Consider the following 18,993-nt stretch of genomic DNA (forward strand, 5'->3'; position numbering starts at 1 on the left):
GATCCATCTTAAGCAAATCAGTCATTTAACTATGAGGAAAGGACAGTTTTCTGTTTGTGTGTCCACATTCAATTAAACAGCAGCCTTCTGAGGCTGTCGGAGCTGTAGGGAGATAATGAGTGGGGGGGGGGGGGGGGGGGGGGGGGGGGTGTTATGTAATATTTCTGTTAATCCTCTTGCCCTCCCCTCTCCTCTCTGTACTCTGACCATCTCTTGTTTCTGGTCCTGGAGCTCAAAAATAGCAGTGAAAATGAACTGATTTGTCTGAATAATACCATGACTCTGCTAACCTGAACTTAAAGTTTATTTTAGTTTTGCCCAGTAAAAACTCTCTCGGTGTGTGTTACTGAGACATCTATAGGAGTACGCCTTGATTTCCCTAAGTGATAACATGAGTTCCCACACTGGCAAGTTGTCAACACATACGAACCCCCCAGTCCCCCCCCCCCACCCCTCTCCAACATAGCCCTCAAGTCGGCACATTTTTTGTTCCTGTTCAATAAAAATCATATGTGTCATTCATCAACCAATCATCCAAATGTAATAAGGTAAGTCAGGTGTGGGGGTCCTCAGTGAGAATAAAATCATGCAGCTCCGTTCCTGCCTGAAATGGAACTTGGACCCTACTTACACAAATCCCACAGTAAACACTGTACTATAATGTGTGATCATAATGCGCACGCGTATGCCTATTACACAAAAGCCTTTAAGTGCACATTCTGTGTATGCAGTTTACTGATATTATAAAGGATTAACAGTAATCCGCACCAGTGTATCATAGATGAGGTTTTGCTTGAAGTCAATTCATATCAACAGGGCTACACATAGACTATACATTTTACATTTAGGCGTACATCTTAGCGAATGCTCTGTGCAGTCATGAGACGCTTTAAATAAGTGTTCATCAACTTTGCATATTCGGACGGTTCTGTTCTTAACTGTTTAACTGGGCAGTGTAGTGTTTTCATGTTGACTGGGGGTTATTTGTGGACTGCAGGGTTCAAGTGCTGCCATGACTGAAGTCACGCCCCGGTTTTGACAGGCCACTCAAGGACTTTGACTTTCTTCATGCTCAGTGCCTCCTTGTTTTACATCTTTTGACCTTTGCCTCAAAGTCTCTTCCCACTACAGACTCTTGATCCACGCGTAATCAGATCAGCTGAACGGCTTTGATTAGATGCAGGAATGGGGTCCGTGTAACCAACCAGGCGCCTCCATAAAGCATTTGTTGCACAAGAGTTAATTTGGGGTTGCCATATTAAAAGGAGTTCGGACCTTGTTTTTGATACATGATATAACTAATTTATAAATTCCTTGATTTTTTTCCTTCACACTGAAAAAGTGGAGCATCCTGCATTGTTTTTATTTTTGGGGGGCATAACATAAGACATACATAGATTTGTCAGTGGCACCATTGGAAATGTATATGAACACATACACGCATGTAGAAAAGACATACTAATCATATTCGACACATATTATGGCAACTATGACCGCATCAAAAAAAAAAAAAAAATCTGCACTCTGCCGTTACAAAACGCAATGTGGACTGCAAACTGCACTGAAGACCTCCAAGCTTAAATTGGCCTCCAAGTATGCCCCGTGGTAGAAAAATGGTCAATATGCCATGTGTAGCACTTGTGGCCATAGATCAGCAGAGCAGTTTGGAGATCTATAAATCAAACAGGGACTGATATATTCAAATTTGACAGTCTTGCAAATTGGCCCTTGGGTGGCACTACGCTTAGTGAGCATATGCTCCCTCTATGGTTGGCAACCTGCACGTAGGAACTATATTAGATCCCAGTGACAGAGATATAAAAGACTGACATTTCTGCAAGACCCAAGGACATCCCCAGAGAGTAAGTAAAAAGCTGGAGTCTAATGAGTGACAACACCCCAAGGTTTAATAATTGCTGGTGATTCAGGGGAGGACAGGCTTGTTATTGATCTTCATCACAGGAAATGATGTCATAGAAGAACTTAACTTGACAAAAGTGAAGGTGTAACAGTTAAAACGTTATGCAAATTTGCAGTAATGGTTGAACTGGGTTATACAGTTAGCAGCCTCGAAAATCCCATACCAATGTACTTGACATGAGTTTCACAACATTACAATACTTTTTGCACATATCACATATTAGCAGCATATCATCTTATGCAACATTTATTTCCAACACTATTTTGATTGAATACAAAGTTCCGTGGCAGATTGTTTGATTATACTCATAAAACTCAGGTTTAGCTTGACAGATTGGTTGAATGACATTAAGCATAATTTACTGTCTAAGTCAGGAACACTTATGTGCCACAATTATAGGCCAAGCTAAAGAGACAAAGGGGATGGTGAGAGAGGGGGAGATATGGGTTTTACACATCTTAGTCACACCCTCTTGTGGGTTAGGCCAACGGCCACAGATTGTGAAAACTCACACAGAAACACCGTTATCAGAGGGAAAGTAGGTTACATTTTGAAACTCTATGGGATATATCCACACACCCACATCCGAACTAGCACTTAAGTTCTTCTAGGCTACGCTCCCTCACACATACACACACACACAGGATAGTTAGGCCCCACCTACTCATTACTGAGAGAATAACAACCACAGCAGAAGAATAACAGGAAATTAATCCAAGCCAAAAAATCTCTGGGTGCGAGCACGATTATTCAGGTGCAAAAATCAAGACCTAAAAAACAATTAACACTTAAAGTATGCTCTTCTATGTCTTTTAATGTTTTAGGTCAGGAAATGAGCACACTTCTGTTTAAATGTGTGTTAGGATGGACTGGGATGCTAACACTAAGTGCATACCTATTCTTGTCATGTGATTATATTGTGATTAACATTGAACAGAAGGACAATGACAATACATTTAAGAAGAGCTCAGACTAAAACGACTCTTTCTGAGTGGTAGCACATCTAACTGAAATTATTCTTATACTAACTTATTACCCCCCCCAACAAACCTAACACACACACACACACACACACATACAGAGACTATTGACAGACACAGTTTCCAGTCAGATTCATACAGATTTCAAACATATTCACAGCCATACACAGACATGCACTCTCCCAATCACAAACCCTTTTCCCATATTAAACATTCCGGAATGTGTCCAAACATGCTGTAAGGAACAATCACACATAAAGAAGGGTTCAGTTGTAGTTTTCATTTCAAGAGTGAGGATGCTTGGCTGTCACAGCCAGCCCATTGGGTTCTCCAGACTCCTGGAGGGGGAATACAAGGTTGAACTGAGCCTTTCAGGGCAGCATCTTCTGCAGCTCCCCATAGCTGCTGTCAGACTGACTCTCTTTATCCCCGTGACCTGGGAGAGCACATTGTGGTGCCAGCACTATCTAATCGTCCTGGCAGGCAGGAGAGCTTTGCCAAAGAGGCACCTTTGATTCATGAACTGAAAGTGTTATTTGGATCCCTTCAGATGTGTCATTTTCAGTGACACATGGTTCAATCAGGCAAGACAGCAAAATGAGGCACTGGCCTTAAGGACAAATTTCGCCGAATGCTTCTTTGACTTTTCTGAGTAATACTCTGAATTACAAATGGAATAAATTTCTTTTCCCCCCATTCAGTAGCTGAGTATTTCTGAGAGTCTGAATCGATGATAAAAGGATTTAAACACTACAGCTGTTTTACAGTAGCTTTTCTGAGGCTTGGAAAAACAACAGACCTCAGTTCAGTTTTAACAGCCAATGGATTAGCCACTTAATGGTTTTAATTGCATCCATAAAGTCTTTCATGTTGAGAGTGGGGCTGATTCCATGATCTAAAGTGAGTGTGAAATGATGTTTAGCTGAGTGTAATGTGAATATCGCCGTTGTCTTTTGGATTGTCTCGCAAACTTGAAAGCTAGGGAAGCATCCTTGAGTCGTTTGATGTGATTCAGAATTCGAAACGTAACATGTACACATAAATGTCACTGCACTGTACAGGCCTAAAGGAGAACTGAACTGGTGAACCATTTTGTAGTCTCTGGTGGATTGGTCAAGTAAAATCCTAAACAGACATCAGATTTTTTGTTTTCAGTCTCTTAAATCCAAGACAAGGGCCATCTTTTTTCCCCCTCTTGTTAGCCCTATCCAGTTACAGAAGGGAAATACTGATTATTAATGAGAAATATCCATTTACACAAACATATTTAGTCTACATGACCAAAAAAGCTTGTTTCTCTATTCAGAATAATCTATCTGCTCATTTGAATCGATAGCTACCAAGAGAAAAATATGGATTTGTTGTGCTGAATGATTTAAAGATTAAAAATTACGTAACAACAATAAACCCATAAAAGAACTCTGAGAGAAAGGTTTGGCACAGATCACATACAAAATACTTACAAAGCCTTGAATATCCTTTGGGTAGAGTCAAGAGCATTATTAAGAACTCAGTGTTTTATGGCACCATTAGTCCCTGCATGCCCAAACCAGGCTGTCTTACTTGACTGGACAACAGAGCAAAAAGGAGACTGATAAGAGCTTCACTTTATGTTCTGGGACCACAACTAATAGATATTAGATCCTAGCAGTTACTCAGCACTATGTTTTAAAATGCCTTTAGAAGGAGGAAAGGGGAGGAAAAAAACTTTCAAATTACACAATGGCACCATAAACAACATCTCTCTCTACTCCCAATGAGTGGCAAAGGACAGAGAATGAAAACGAACATGATCCCTTACATGCAGTTGCACGGCATGACATAGAAGAAAACTTTAAGGTGGTCAGGATTCTCCCCACCCAACAGGAGAGGGTTAAAGGTCAGCATTGTTTTTATGCTGAGTTACCAGGAAAAGGGGGATTAGCACACTAAGCTCGGTCAAGTGATCACAGGGGTACAGCATGTCAAGAGATAGATCTGGGTCACTTGCTTTGATGGAGAGATTTTTGAGAGAATTCAGCTATTATTTGATGGAAATTAAAGACGGCATGTTTAAATATCTTTCGAAATTTCCAAGAAAGTCTGAGGTAAGGAACAACAAAAAATTCCCTGACCAGCACTTCAAAGTCTTCCCTAGAATTGAGAAACTCTTGGGGGCAGCTCAGCCTTGATAATTCCTCTGTTTGTGCTTGTTTGGTGTGATGAGTCAAAGTCTCTTTTATCATGTGAAAAAACAAATCTGAGGCGCACTATGCAGTAAATGATTTGAGCTCACCAGGCTACCGGCTGCCAGCCAAGTTTGTTGACCCAGAATATCGTACTCTGGGTATCTGACATACATGTCAAATACAAATCCCTGTGTCCAAATTACTTTGTCATTCAAACAAAATTAAACCAGGGAAAACAATGCAGTTCATGTTTTTTGGCCCTTAACCAAAACTGAGGATGTAAATTAATAATCATTAACTGTGAGTTTGGTGAGTCGGAACGTTCTTTTATGAGCAATTCAATTGTTCAATTGTTTCAGGGACAATGGATCGTGGATGGTCATTTATGTTTAACCACGGAGGTCAAGAGTACATGTCAAAATGAACTGTTTCCCCTGAGATTCTAGGAATCTATGCAAACTTTCTCTTTCTCTCTCTCTCTCTCTCTCTCTCTCTCTTTCTCTCTCTCTCACACACACACACACACACACACAAAATGCAAAATAAAACATAAAATAATACTACGTCCACACACATCCGATCTGGGGAAGCACCACCCATAAACACATTGACAAAATCAGGACATATAAATACATACTGACAGCTTTCCACATACATAAGTGTACTTACAAAAACAAAAACAAAAACACAAACACACACACACACACACACACACGAACAAATGCAGTTTAACTTGGTGAAAGTATCAGGCATGATATTTCAAATGTGAAAAGGTAAAACATGAGAAAACAAACTACACGGACAAAAAATGTTGGACAGATTTACAAGGCCTGGGAATTGGTGTCAAATTCCTCACATATTTCACACACTATCACAGGAATATTGTGGATAAGACAAAAAATATTCTGAAAGTTAGAACAAATGGAGGAATTTTAAAAACAAACAATGACAAACAGCATTTAAAGAACTGATCTTATCTGAACCTTCCCCTCTTCAACAAGAATTTTTGGGAAGCATGTTTATAAGAATATCATTCTCATCCAGAGAATGCAATGCCTTGAAATATCAGAAAGACCAAGGTGAGACAAGCACAACATACTCATACTCATACTTCTGCTTGGGATTTCAACACAAACCAGAGATCATTACTGTGAGTCATGCCAAACCCTCACTGGTCAACTCTGAAGGTCTCTGAACAAGAGAAGCAACAAATGCTCCTATAATTCATTATTTACTGTGGATGGGATTTCCATTTTAAGATGATTGGGTAAGTAGCTGCTGCTTTGGAGATCCAAATAAAAAAAATGACTAGTATGAATTCAAGCTAATCACTGAAATCACTCATATCTTGGAAAAGGACAGGTTGTCGTTAGAGACCTTCACACAGTAATACTTGAAGTTTCCAACACAATTTATCAATTGTATTCTGACATGAAGATGATGGTTGAGGATCAGTGTATATATAGCTGTCACATTATATCTTACAGTACTCCTCTTGTGGCAGTTTTTGAGGAGAATCCACCTCTTTCACACTATCCACATTTAATCAACAGTGTGAATACGCCGTCCAATTTTTGCCATTAAAGGAATTTATGAGGAATTTTACAAATTATTGCAAAATCATGGAGAATCTGAAAAAATGTGACAAGACCAACAAGTGGATAACTGCCTGTGTATTTGTCCATGACAGTACAACAGATTTCTGAATTGTCAGAAATGTTCTGGATTTAGAAACATGGGTATTGTTGTCATATTTCTGCTCTGACTGCTGAGCAGTTGTGGTATATAAATTCCATCACCTCATCATTAAGGGGAGAAAAATCACAGTGTGTTCCAGGACAAGGCACTGCAGTACAAATATGCACCTAACCGCTAGAAACCCTTGGTTTCAATTCCCTTATGGGTTTCTTCTTATTTTTAATAAATCTGTCTGTATCAGCTACAAAGTAGGCACGGTAATGCCTGGCATATTGTACAGATCTCCTTATTATTACATAAGGAACAGTTCTAATCTCAACCTGTTCCAAAAGGCTGCAAATGTGAGTGGAAGTCTTTCATTGGAAAAAGTAGTTTTTAATGCTGTAGTCCTGAAGACTGCTTTAAAAAATAAGCGGATTCAAATCGGTGCCATAGTTCTGGAAATCCCATTTTTAAAGAAGATCCGGTGGTAAACACTGTGACACCCAATACCGGGAAGCATTTCCCATGGAATTGAGAAACATGGACCCATAAGCTTTTCCTGTCTCTTCTGGCCTCATTGAAATATGTCCCCCAGAGAAGACGGGTGAAGCTCTGCTGCTTCTAAACTCTGGAGAAGGCGTTGGACTGTGGCTCTTCTACCTTGGGACTGCTTCCACAGTACCAGTCCTGCCAAGACCTGGCTCCGCATGCAAAGGTGGTGGTCAGCATGGCAACGGTACAGCTCCTCAGGCGTCAAGCCAAGGTCAAGCAGGACAGACTCCCATTCTTGGCCCAAACAACCTGCCAGGCGGTTCAACTGCCTGTCTGACGGAACCTTCTGGAGGATGTGGTCAGGGACACCCCACTGATCTGTTGTGTTGAGGGAGAGAGAAAGAAAGATATATTAGGATTTATTCCGGCTTGAATGCTTTGTAAAATTCTTAGCTTCTCTGTTACATGTTTGTTGCTTAACACTGTTCCTTGTCATGGACAAGAGGTTTTCAGTTTAAAGACTTCAGTTAATTCTATTCGGCCACTAAGATGTAGGTCCATATCTATAGTTTACACATTGAGTTTCAATAGGGCAAGGGAGACGAACTTGGCTATGATTAGACAACAACAACAATAGCAAACCCTGTTTTTCTTACATTCCTAAACAAAACAGGCCACCAAACCCCTGTTTGTGTTCAGGTAATGACGCAGGAGGCCACAGATGTCCTGTGGGACAGACTTCAGTACAGCAGTGTTTCTCCAATTCCATACGCACCATCCACAGCCAACATGTTTCAATTCAAGTCCAGTATAAACTAGTCATTAATTAATCAATGAATCATCCTTTGGTTTAATTTGGTGCGTTGGTGCTGGGCTGGCAATGTAATGTTGTCTCCTCAATACTGGGTTTGGAAAAAAAATGTCATGTTGTCCACTCAATACTGGACTTGGAAAAAAACGTCATGCTGTCTCCTCAATACCGGGTTTGGAAAACAACAACTCTGATCCAGGTTGATTAGTTTGTTTGGGACACAGACATTTGGCTCTGAAACTCAAAAAAAAAGCTGTATATATACTGTATATATATTTTTAATACCCTACATTTCTGTAGGGTACATTACATCTGATTCAGTTAAATGAACAGTATTTCTCAAATCAGATGTGCTACAATGCTCTCTGGACATTGAAGTAATTATGGATCATTCTGAGGGCCTGGGTGAGGTCTACTGGCATAGGAGAAAACTGCAGGGAATATGGGGAAGGTGGAAGAACAAAGTGGGAAAGGCAGTTTGAATGTACATGCACTAGTTACTGATGGGACAGTAGGAGGGCTGTGATACACAACTAAATACAGGCAAAAAATCTATTACACTTATCTGAGTGGATAAATGGGGAGCATTAAACAGGAGACCAGGATTTTACACTCTCTGAAATTCTTAAAAAGAAGAATAAAGTATCTGGCTTAGGACTAGAGTTGACAAACTGTGGTTCAGGACGTTGTTCTACTGCTTAACTTCCTAAAATGTTATAAGAATATTCTCATGCTGTTAGGCTTTCCCTGTCTTTGGCTCTGTGAAACATAAAATCCCGATTTCTTAGAACAGGATAGAAATGTGTTTTATTTGTTCAACAGGAATGGGTAAAAGACAAAGTTCAGGTCTAGCACTTGTTTTGAGGATGTTTTTTAAAACGCCTCACAGAATCAAGGACACCCATTGATTTCTGCAGTGGGATGACGAGAGATCAGCCAGTGTTTTGGACACTCTGTAGTAAAAACAACACATTTTGTTCTGTGTTTTCAGTGTGTAGCATGGTTGAAATTTAACAGGTGTACTCTGAGGAGGTGGAGCAAGCCTCAAAATGGATGGCTTCCCAGGATTCCCACCTTCTGTTCAGTTTTCTTCCTCCACTTTTTGTCTTCTCAATCACTTATTTTCTTTTCCCTTCTATTTCTCTCTCTCTCTTTTTTTTTCTCCTGGGGATCCTCCTTGAGTGCTGAGAGCAATACAAGTGCTTCTTTGTACTGCAGCCTGTGAAAGAGGCTGATACTGTTGCTCTCACTAATCTGAAATTCCAAGCACAGAAGAAAATACTGCGAAGTGTCAAAAATAGACACAATCCCTTCTCTCTGTGTGTTTATGTGTGTGTGATTGTGATTGCTGTGTATGGCTCAGTTCCCTTTTAACTTCATAAACAAAAGGAATTAGTACGGCATGCTACTTTAGCGCAAAGCCATGGGTGAGGAAAAAGAGGATTTTCCTGGTGGCACTTGTAAATACAACAGGATAGAACAGGATAAACATGCAGCTGGACCAAAACACCTCTCTGTGACTAAAACATATCTGATTAATGAACATGACACAGCTTTCCAAGAGAATGAGAGGAAGACAGTGTTAGGGAGGGACAGAGTGAACGAGAGGGAGGAAAATGAAGCAGAAGAGTTAACTCGACTGAAAAGAGCAAAGGAACACAGGGGAGAGAACGAGGCACAAAGATGCAGAAATAACAGGAAAGAAAGAAGGTTGAGAAGGAAGGTAGAAAAAGCCCACTGGGAAGGAAGGTTGTGTAACAAAAAGAAATGACAGGTGAGACTGAGTGAAAAACAGGAGACAGATTTTATGTTGTGTTCTAGTTAGTTTGTTTGTTTGCTTTTTTGATCAATGTGACATTTCCAAACTGAGGCAGACAGTGACAAACATTAAAAAAATCAGGAAATCAGATAAATGAAGCATTAATGTGGCTTTCATCAGTAGACACATTACACACTTTATTACCTCCGCCAAGGAGGTGATGCTTTCGGTGCCGTTTGTTTGCCTGTCCAGTTGTCTGCCTGTCTGTCAGCAGGATTACGCAAAAACTACTGGGCCGATTTTCATGAACCTTGGTGGAGGAGTGTAGTATGGGCCAAGGAAGAACCCATTTAATTTTGGAGTGGATCTGAATCACGGACTAGATCCACAAATTTTGTTTCACTGTCGTTAACATTGCGAGATAGGACAAAAATTAACTGAATTTATCACCCATGAGCGAACCTGTCGTCATTATAGTGCATGGTGTGCCTAAACATACAACAAAAAACATAACAGCCATCTCAAACATCACAGTAGAAACAAATGCAGCAGGTATGTAGGAAATAAGCAATGTCTAAATTATCCTTACTGTTTTTTCCAAGTCGATATGACCAACAAAAGCCTATTTAAAGGTTTCACAATCACACATTCTGACTTTTTTGTTCTAATAGTTTTGGAAATATATCCAGACATATACAGTGGCTGTGGGTGCAGATTTGAGGCCTTGGCAGAGATCTGCACTCTCCGAGTGCCCCTCTAGTTTGTAAATGAAGTGCGATCTACAAAACACCAACTTTCACATAAACAGGGTAACCCTAACCCATCTAAAATAAATGCAACTCTCTGTACCAGTGAGCTATACTCTTGATAACTGAAAACATTAATTAAATTAATTACATTTCATAAGACCAAGCCGAATGTTTCCAAAATCACACCATGAGAACAAAATCTGACTGCGGATGGGAAAAGAGAGAAAGCTTCAAAACACCAAAATGGGGGACATTAAGTTTTTAAATAAAGCCCAAATGATTAAATGGCATTTCTCTGAAACAAGCTGGATTTCAGAGACAGGTTTTCAATTGGAGGATCTGCCCATTGTGTTTAATGTGGTGAAAAGGGGGAACTTGTTTTGGAGGGGGGAATACGTAAAAAAAAAAACAAAAAAAAACTCGGGTTTTAGCCAAGTGCTTGACTTTTCTAGGAATTTTTGTTTTTCTCTTTTATGAGAACACTCATTCCAGACTCAATTTTCAAACACACGTGCAGACACTTAACTGCAGGCAGTTCAAGAAGGAACAAGGCACATGCTTTTGACAAACAGCAAAATCTGAATGTGGTGTCACGTGATTTGAAATGTAGGAACCAACTTTGAGTATACATTTACACATACTACAGAATTCCCATAAAAATCGGACTCTCTTTCAAGGAAAAAAAAAAAAAGAAGACGGCAATTTATTGAATAATGGGAGAGTCAGACTGGCCTGTCTGAACGTGGCCTGTCTCTAGACCCTCTCTTCGGAAATGATACATAAAGCTTTTATCAGCTTACCAGAAAAGACCTGAAATCCCTCAGTGACAAACAGCGACTCATCTTTTCTGACAAAAGACAACCCCCCCCACACCATCACTCATTCCCTTTGGCTTTCCTAAGCTGTCAGTACTGGGCCTATAGATTGTTGTTATTAAATAAAGAGCAGTCGATATAGAAAACATGCTACCGAGCTGACATAAGGGCTGAGTGTACCAAAAGCAGCACGGTGCTACCAGTATCATAAAACAATTTGCAAGAAGCATTGTTTTGCTTCCTAATACCAAGGAAGTCATCTGATTCCTTGTTATACTATTATAATGGCACTTCAATACCGTGTCTTTTGTGAAGAGTCGGCTTAAGCACTGTCCTTGAGAATATTATTAAAAGCCTATTTACAAACAGCAGGAACTATTTCTGAATGTGCACAAAACATCACCTTACTGGTTCAACAAACCAGTACCAGCAAATATTGTATTCAAAGGAAGAACCTGTATGGTGTTGCTAAACAGAGAAGGGGTAAACAGATACTATAAGCAACACAACACAGACTAGGCTAAACCTCAGTGCTGGTCAATTAGTCACTGCAACACTGCATCATAACATTTTTTCTGAAAAAAAACAAACAAAAAAACAACAGGGCATTAATGCACAGTTATCCCTAAATACACCATGAGCAACTATATATACACAGAGCTACACGGTATGTGCTGAAACAGTGTGTGTGGACATCACAGTCCTGCTGCGCTCAAACCTCAGAAAGTCCACATTAGATTTCCCAAAATAAAAAACAGACTTCGCATATTCTCTCACTCTTGTCCTTATACTGTCATTGCATTCCCTCCCTAACCCTCACTTCAGCCCAAATCTCCCTTTGTCCTCAGTTGCCTTATGACGGCACTTTCCCTTCAATATAAAAACCACCTTGTTTGGCCTTCTTAATGAAAACTCCAAGCAACACTGTGTGACTTAAAGTACACAGAGCAGGATAGGCCAGCTGCACCAAGGCTTAACCACTGTGGTAGGGGGAGGGGTCCAGGCCTCTGAGGCCAGGCCTACTTCACGTTTTCCACTCAGTCTCACAAAAGACACTCCTCAAGCCAAGATTCCTGGAAAGCAGACGGCACTACAGAGAGAGAGGAGGATTGAGGGGGAGAAGCTAGCTAAGAGTGTACCAAAGAAAGCAAACAGTGTGCACTGCAACGGAGAGGGTTTTTTTTTCCCTTTTAAAGGAAATGACTAAATGTGCGCCTACTTCAGACAGTCCAGAAGACTAGGGGAAGACCAGGCACCACCCCATTATTTTGCCAGAGGAACTGGATTTAACTCTGCCTGTGCTCATTGGTACATTAGACTAAGAGTGAGTTTTTAGGAGCAAAACTCTAAGATGTAGGGGATTTGCTGATTCAGTTGAGACAAATTTAGCAGACAGCAATAATATTTGGTTGTGGGATGATGGGTAGGGGTGAGTAATTTCTGCTGAATTTAATACTGACTATGGGATTACTATCCATCTGATTATCTTATTGGCTAATGGGCACTCATGAGACCCTCGGTGAGGCAGACATTCCTGTCCATGTGTTTGACTGACATGCATTGTTTCCATGCTAACAAAACTGAGGCCATTTGCTGTTGTAATGTGGTAGAAGATTTGGACTATTATGCATACACACTGCTAATACCGTGGACATCTTAAAACATGAACAGAGTAAAAAAAAAAAAAAAAAAAAAAAGATGAATTGACTACAAGAATTACCATAAAATAAACTCATGCACGTCTTCACGTTAACTTACACACTCATTTGTTAAACGTTATGCAAAAACAAGTTTGTTTCAAGTATGAAAAATCTATTTTAGATATATTTTTTTCCATCTTATTCTCCCTCCACCATCTCAAACTCCTCATATACCACAACGGGTTTGCAACACTCTGCACGGTTAGTCAATAAAACTGAGCATTGGAGCTCAAGAAGCACAGGAGGGATGGGGTGAGTGGCCAACAAATGGCTTTGATTATATTTTTCCTAGAAAGGAGGATGCGAAGCGAGTGTGCCTGGTCTCTACAGCAGTGCCTGGAATTAATGCAGCTTTCATGGAAACCAGAAGGCAGAAAAGAAAAGCAGAGCAGGCCTGACCTTGAAAGACGCAGACACTCTTTCTTTTCCTTGTTCCTCCATATCTCTCTTTTTTCCTATCTTTCACTTCATATTCAGTGTGTTATTTCATCAGCGATTACTGTTCCGTAGATAAACGTGTATGATTACAGACCTGCTCTGCAGTAAATGGAAGCATATACAAACAGTAGAGATGTGGCTGGGTTACTGAGGTAAAGTGTGTGTTACTGTGTTGCTCTCACATGGCAAACGCAACACACCACTAGACCTGTCTTTCAGCAAGAGTTTGAATGTTGCTAGTTAATGGCAGGTGTCAAAAACCAGCTGGAGCAGGATGTTAAAGTATTTCAGTGAATGAGATTTTTTTTTAATCTCTAGCAACATTTTATCGTATGTACAAGTGTTTTTCTGTATAATGAAACCAGGAGTAACTATTGTATTCTGTTCCATTTCAATCAGTAGATGGTCTCATTTGACATTAGAGCTCCATTCAAGTAAGTGTAAATGGTGAAAAGTGTACTGAGTGTGAAACTGTTGTTGTGCCAGTTCTATTTACAGATACAAAAGTATCTGTAGCAAAGAACTGCCAGTCCAAATGCCAGTGGCAGAACTGTGATAAACACTTGAATATCCTTTTTAAGTCAAGCTTCACTGTAGTTAATTTCCTTGAAACTATAAAAATGGAAGAGATGTGTCTGTGTTTGACCGATAAGTGCAGCTATGTCTCTTAAATTAAAAATATATATTCAAACTAGAGAAACATTAACCTTTTGAAAGTCTTTTTCTTTTTTTTTTCAAAAATGACCAAACTAAAATCAGAATGTTTTTTCTCACATATCAGACATATTGTGAAAATAATAAAGAAACATGAACATGCTTGAGTTTGAGACATTATTTTCTCTGCTGCTACTAACATAGCTGTACACATTTCTCTGACTAACATAGCTGTGTACATTTCTCTGACTAACATAGCTGTATACATTTCTCTGACTAACATAGCTGTGTACATTTCTCTGACTAACATAGCTGTGTACATTTCTCTGACTAACATAGCTGTGTACATTAGCACTAAGTTTGTGTCTCCTCAACTAAGTTGATCCTTGCATTTCATGGACCAATATTAGAATCTACATTTATCTGCAGCTGCTTCAAACGTCACATAAGGGGGAGGCACGTTCTTATTTTGTTCATGTTATCAGTATCAGCTGTTTTTGTTTTTCTGGCATGGCCAGAGTTCATTGAGTTCAAAGCTCTGAACCTACAATGCTTTTGTCTAAGATACATGTCACAAAGCAGCCTGATTTAACTCCACAGCCGATGTGTCAAAATGATATGATATCTTACAGAGTGATTACAGATGCAAATTTTGGTAAATTTTTTCAACTGTTAGTAAACAGTGTTTCATTGGTCGATCACCCAATACACAAAATAAATGGTAAATAATTAAAGTCAGTCCTGATGCCAATTTTAAACAGTGAAGCCATTCAGCTCTTGTCTACTGTCTATGGCTCTGGCAAAACAGCAAACTGTTCCTGAACATAAACATACTGCAGCCTAATTGTTAAGCCAAAGTGTGTGTGTGTGTGTGTGTGTAGAAATGACACAGTGACGCAAATATGCAGACACTGGAAAACAGCAAACTCACACCAGTCTGCTCCTCCCAGCCCTGTCTGAAGCACTGAGGGTTGGGTGTCTGGAATGTACATGCTGACTGCAGGTAATCCACAAGATTCAAGAGCATTGGCTGTCTGTCCTGACTATCAGGGGTTAGAAGTTGTCAGTGTACCTTTAACACCAACTTACTGATCCAGAGACAGCGACAGGCCAGATCGCCCACTATGTATTTGTCATGGTGTGGTAAAAGTACCGTTTGGGTCAGTAATTCCACTTCTTTGGCATGGCTGACATCACAGGACTATATCTTAGTTCAGGTCTGGATCAGCTGTATCAGCAATGAGAGAGCCTGCAGAGCATTGGATACTGCCAACGTCAGGAGGACACTGAAAATTCTGACGGAGCTCTTTAAACAGGTGAGAACAGCAAACATGACACCTCCAGGAAACACAACAAGACTCCTGCACCACATCATCATTCCAACACTGACCTTGAGAAAGAGAGGGCACGTAGTGAATTGTGTGTTTTCTATGTCAGTGCAAAATGTATGCAGCTTCTGAAGGTTGTCCAACACTACTACCAAGTGCTTTGGACCATACCAGGTGTTTTCTGCTGAAGATGGACCATGTCTCTCACTGCTTTGTGGACTAGTATGGACTGGCGGCGTGTTGGCCGGAGGTGTTACAGATGCTCTATATCACTGACCTGGAAAGACTAGACAGTGCTTGCACTCCTAACTTTGTGAAGACAAAGCGTGTGAGAGCTTTGCCATCGACACCACTCTGAGAGCAAAGATCACTGCTGGTTGGTCTATAAAGGTGGTGAGGGAGCGTCAGACCAGTTGTTCAACAACCTGAGAGTGGCCACCAGCTTTCTTGTGCCTTATGAGAAGGGGTGTTTTAACTGGGCCCATCTCACTGGAGTGACCATGATGCTGAGACACTTAGGTCTGACACTACTGCACTGCAGAACTGAACTATTGAGACTGTGATGCTTGTAGAGCAAAAACAGGACCCCCTGGGCAGTCCAAGGCACAACACTGGTCTGGGGACACCCATAGAGAGAATTACAATGGACGTTTTGGAGCAGTTTCCCCTTATGGACACAGGCGAGCTCTAGCTGCATACTCATTACCAAAGCTTATTGCATCACATGGACCGGGGAACATGATAGGCTCGATCACAGAGTGTAACGCGGGATGTCTGCTGAAAGGAATATTAGCTTGGTTCAGCATTTCAGCCATCAGGGAACTGAGCCACTGCTTCACCATCAGGAATCCACACACAATGCTGCTGAGCAATGGCCTTGCGGAGCTCTGTAATACTATGTTGAACAGGGAGCTCGAACTTGCACCGGTCCCTGGACCGTTAAAGCCAGTTAACCAGTGCAGGAAGACATCACCCTCATGCCCAACACCTTACCTAATCATGCCAGCCCTGAATACATTCACGCCTCTCAGGAGTCTCTAACTGTTTGTCATTTGAGGCAGGTCTCCACATAGCATAAGCTTCAGTGGCTGCTGCACAACACTGAACCTTTCAGCTATGAGAGGATACTGGATTGATCCTAAATGCAAAAAGGACCAGTCTCCCTAATTTGAAAGTGATTGACAAGGCCTCTGATTAATGTTCATGCAGATGTGTTGTATCAGTGTGACTACATCATCGTCAAAGGGCTTCGGTGCTGCACAGAAACCACTTGATGTCACAGAAGTCAACGTCATCAACCATTGCAGAGCATGTAACTTTAGACTGGCATCTACCAGTCATCATAGTGGCAGAATGTTTGACAGCATCCACTGGTTATCACCGTAGGAGAATCAGCCATGCATAATTGGCATCTGCCAATCTTCACCATCACAGTTTGGTGTGGGGGTATGTACGCTGTGTCACTTTCTGTTTCACATTACATATCCAGTATATTCTGAAATTTTTCATTCCTGCTCAAAGCCATTTAGCCCTACTGCGCATTGTGTCCTCACTGACTGCTGGCCACCAGGACTCGTGGGTGTGGTAATCACTGTCAGGATGTAGTGATACCCCTCTGTCACTGCCTGGTTTACACTTACTCCTTACTCTAACTATGGGAAAGAACAAGCATTGTAATACTTTTCCACCACAAATCAGTAATTTCCACAAGAAAAAGAGCATCTTTCTGTAGAAGTAAAACAAAGCGTCTTTTCATGTGCCCATAGCACACATCAAATGACAGTATGTGGCACAGTCGGTATCTGAGGTTATATTTGCATCACTGCTGGAACACTTGTTCTAATAATGACGGTTAAAGATATCTCATTAAAATTCGACCAAAATTACAAATATAATCTATAGAAAATGTCAAAGTTAAGAGAATTTTTATTCTTGGTTGTTAGAGTTTCTTGTGTGACTCACAGATGCTGTTGTTACATGGCCCAAGCAGTAGGCTATCTGTTGTTGTTTTTTTTCTTACACAACATTAGCAGGAAAATAACAATTGTAGACATTAACAACCAATATTAAGCATAATTACAGTATTAGAGATATCAAGAACTCCATTCCAAATTCTTATGAATTTTTAACATCAAAAACTTGATTTCATTTGGACTGGAATCTTTTTTTTTTTTTTTTAAATACCCGAATTTTGAAGTATGTAATTCAAATACGAAACAACAGGCTTTGCCTGCTACTGCCTACCTACTACCTTTGACAACTAGTTGAAATTCCAACCTTGATCGCTCAAATTCTGTAAATAATACCAAAACAATTTTAACTTGTACCTTATATACCGTTTTGAAATCAGACATTTTAATCAAAACTGAAAATTCGGTTCTCGGAGACAAAATTTTTTATCATTACTAACAAGGCGAAAAATCCATTCTTGGTATCAGGAAGTCGATTATTGTAGTTTAAACAGAATTGTCGATACCACCAGTCAGCTGACTACGAGTTAGAGCGGCTTGCTGTAGCATACGGACACTCACCTGAAGCTTTCAAAAGGGGCTCGCTGCTGTCTTCTAGCGTCAAGTCCTGCAGTATCTTTTCTTTCACCCAGGGAAATTCTTGCTCTAATGATTTTAGAAACACTTCAAAAGCCCGGGGTCCTCGCGTAGGTAGAATGTCTAGCAACCGTAAAGCCCTCTTTTTGCTTGTGTTTTGCGTCTGAATCTCTTCCACTTGGCTCTCTGTTAAGATATCCTCTTGGTATAAGAGTTGAACAATCGTGTCGTCGACCAAAAGCTGATTAGATAAATAGAGTCTGTACTTCCGAATAAGTGCTTTGTGTTTAGTATCCATTTGAAGGGGAGACATTAAAGATTCTTAACCAAATGTACGTTACTAAATCAGACGTGTCAGCCAAGCTGTGAAGCGACAACCTAAACAAATTGGCTGACTAAGATGAAGGAAAATCTTTCACGTGGTCTTAGCACTGGATGATTTGAATTCAAGTTTTGCTTTAAAGACGTCAACATAATACATGCTCTTTATATGCTAGTGACAAGTTGAGCAAAAAGGTGCTTCTTATCAAACAAGGCGGTAGCTGTTGTTTTTCCCGTGTCGCATCAATATGAACCGACCAGAAACGAAGCTTAGGAACTAAGTATGTGTTGTAAATACGTTGTCAACAGACAAGGTTTTTACGGCTAAAAACACGCATAATGAATGACAGGACAAAGAATAAAGTTTAAGGTTTACTTAATTAAATTGCTGTCAATAGTTTAATCGTTCATCTGCGTCTTGTATTTTAAGAATCAGATAAACAACCTGCTAGTCACTGGTTTTAGAAAGACTCTTTCTCAATAAAATATAGTTCGTGAATGAAAAATAACCTCTGTCCCACAGAAAATGTATTTAAATCAGTGAATACATTGCTGTTCTGGTCCTGCAGTAACACATCAGATTCAAATGGACCAGAATTAATGAAGCTCTTGAAGTTCAGTCTGGTGTTTT

At 40.3% G+C, this 18,993-nt stretch overlaps 1 protein-coding gene across 1 annotated transcript; it reads right to left on the bottom strand.

Moving 5' to 3' along the window:
* Window positions 1-6,252: 6,252 nt before the first annotated feature.
* cradd (CARD and death domain containing adaptor protein) lies at window positions 6,253-18,521 on the bottom strand. Its single transcript, XM_030778327.1, has 2 exons — window positions 18,027-18,521; window positions 6,253-7,619 (listed from the first exon to the last, which is right to left on the bottom strand). Exons 1-2 carry the CDS (start codon window positions 18,352-18,354, stop codon window positions 7,324-7,326), a joined length of 624 nt encoding a protein of 207 aa, XP_030634187.1. The 5' UTR covers window positions 18,355-18,521; the 3' UTR covers window positions 6,253-7,323.
* Between the last annotated feature and the right edge of the window lie 472 nt (window positions 18,522-18,993).

Source organism: Chanos chanos, chromosome 1 (genome assembly GCF_902362185.1).
Source record: "Chanos chanos chromosome 1, fChaCha1.1, whole genome shotgun sequence".
In the NCBI taxonomy this organism is placed as follows: Eukaryota; Metazoa; Chordata; class Actinopteri; order Gonorynchiformes; family Chanidae; genus Chanos; species Chanos chanos.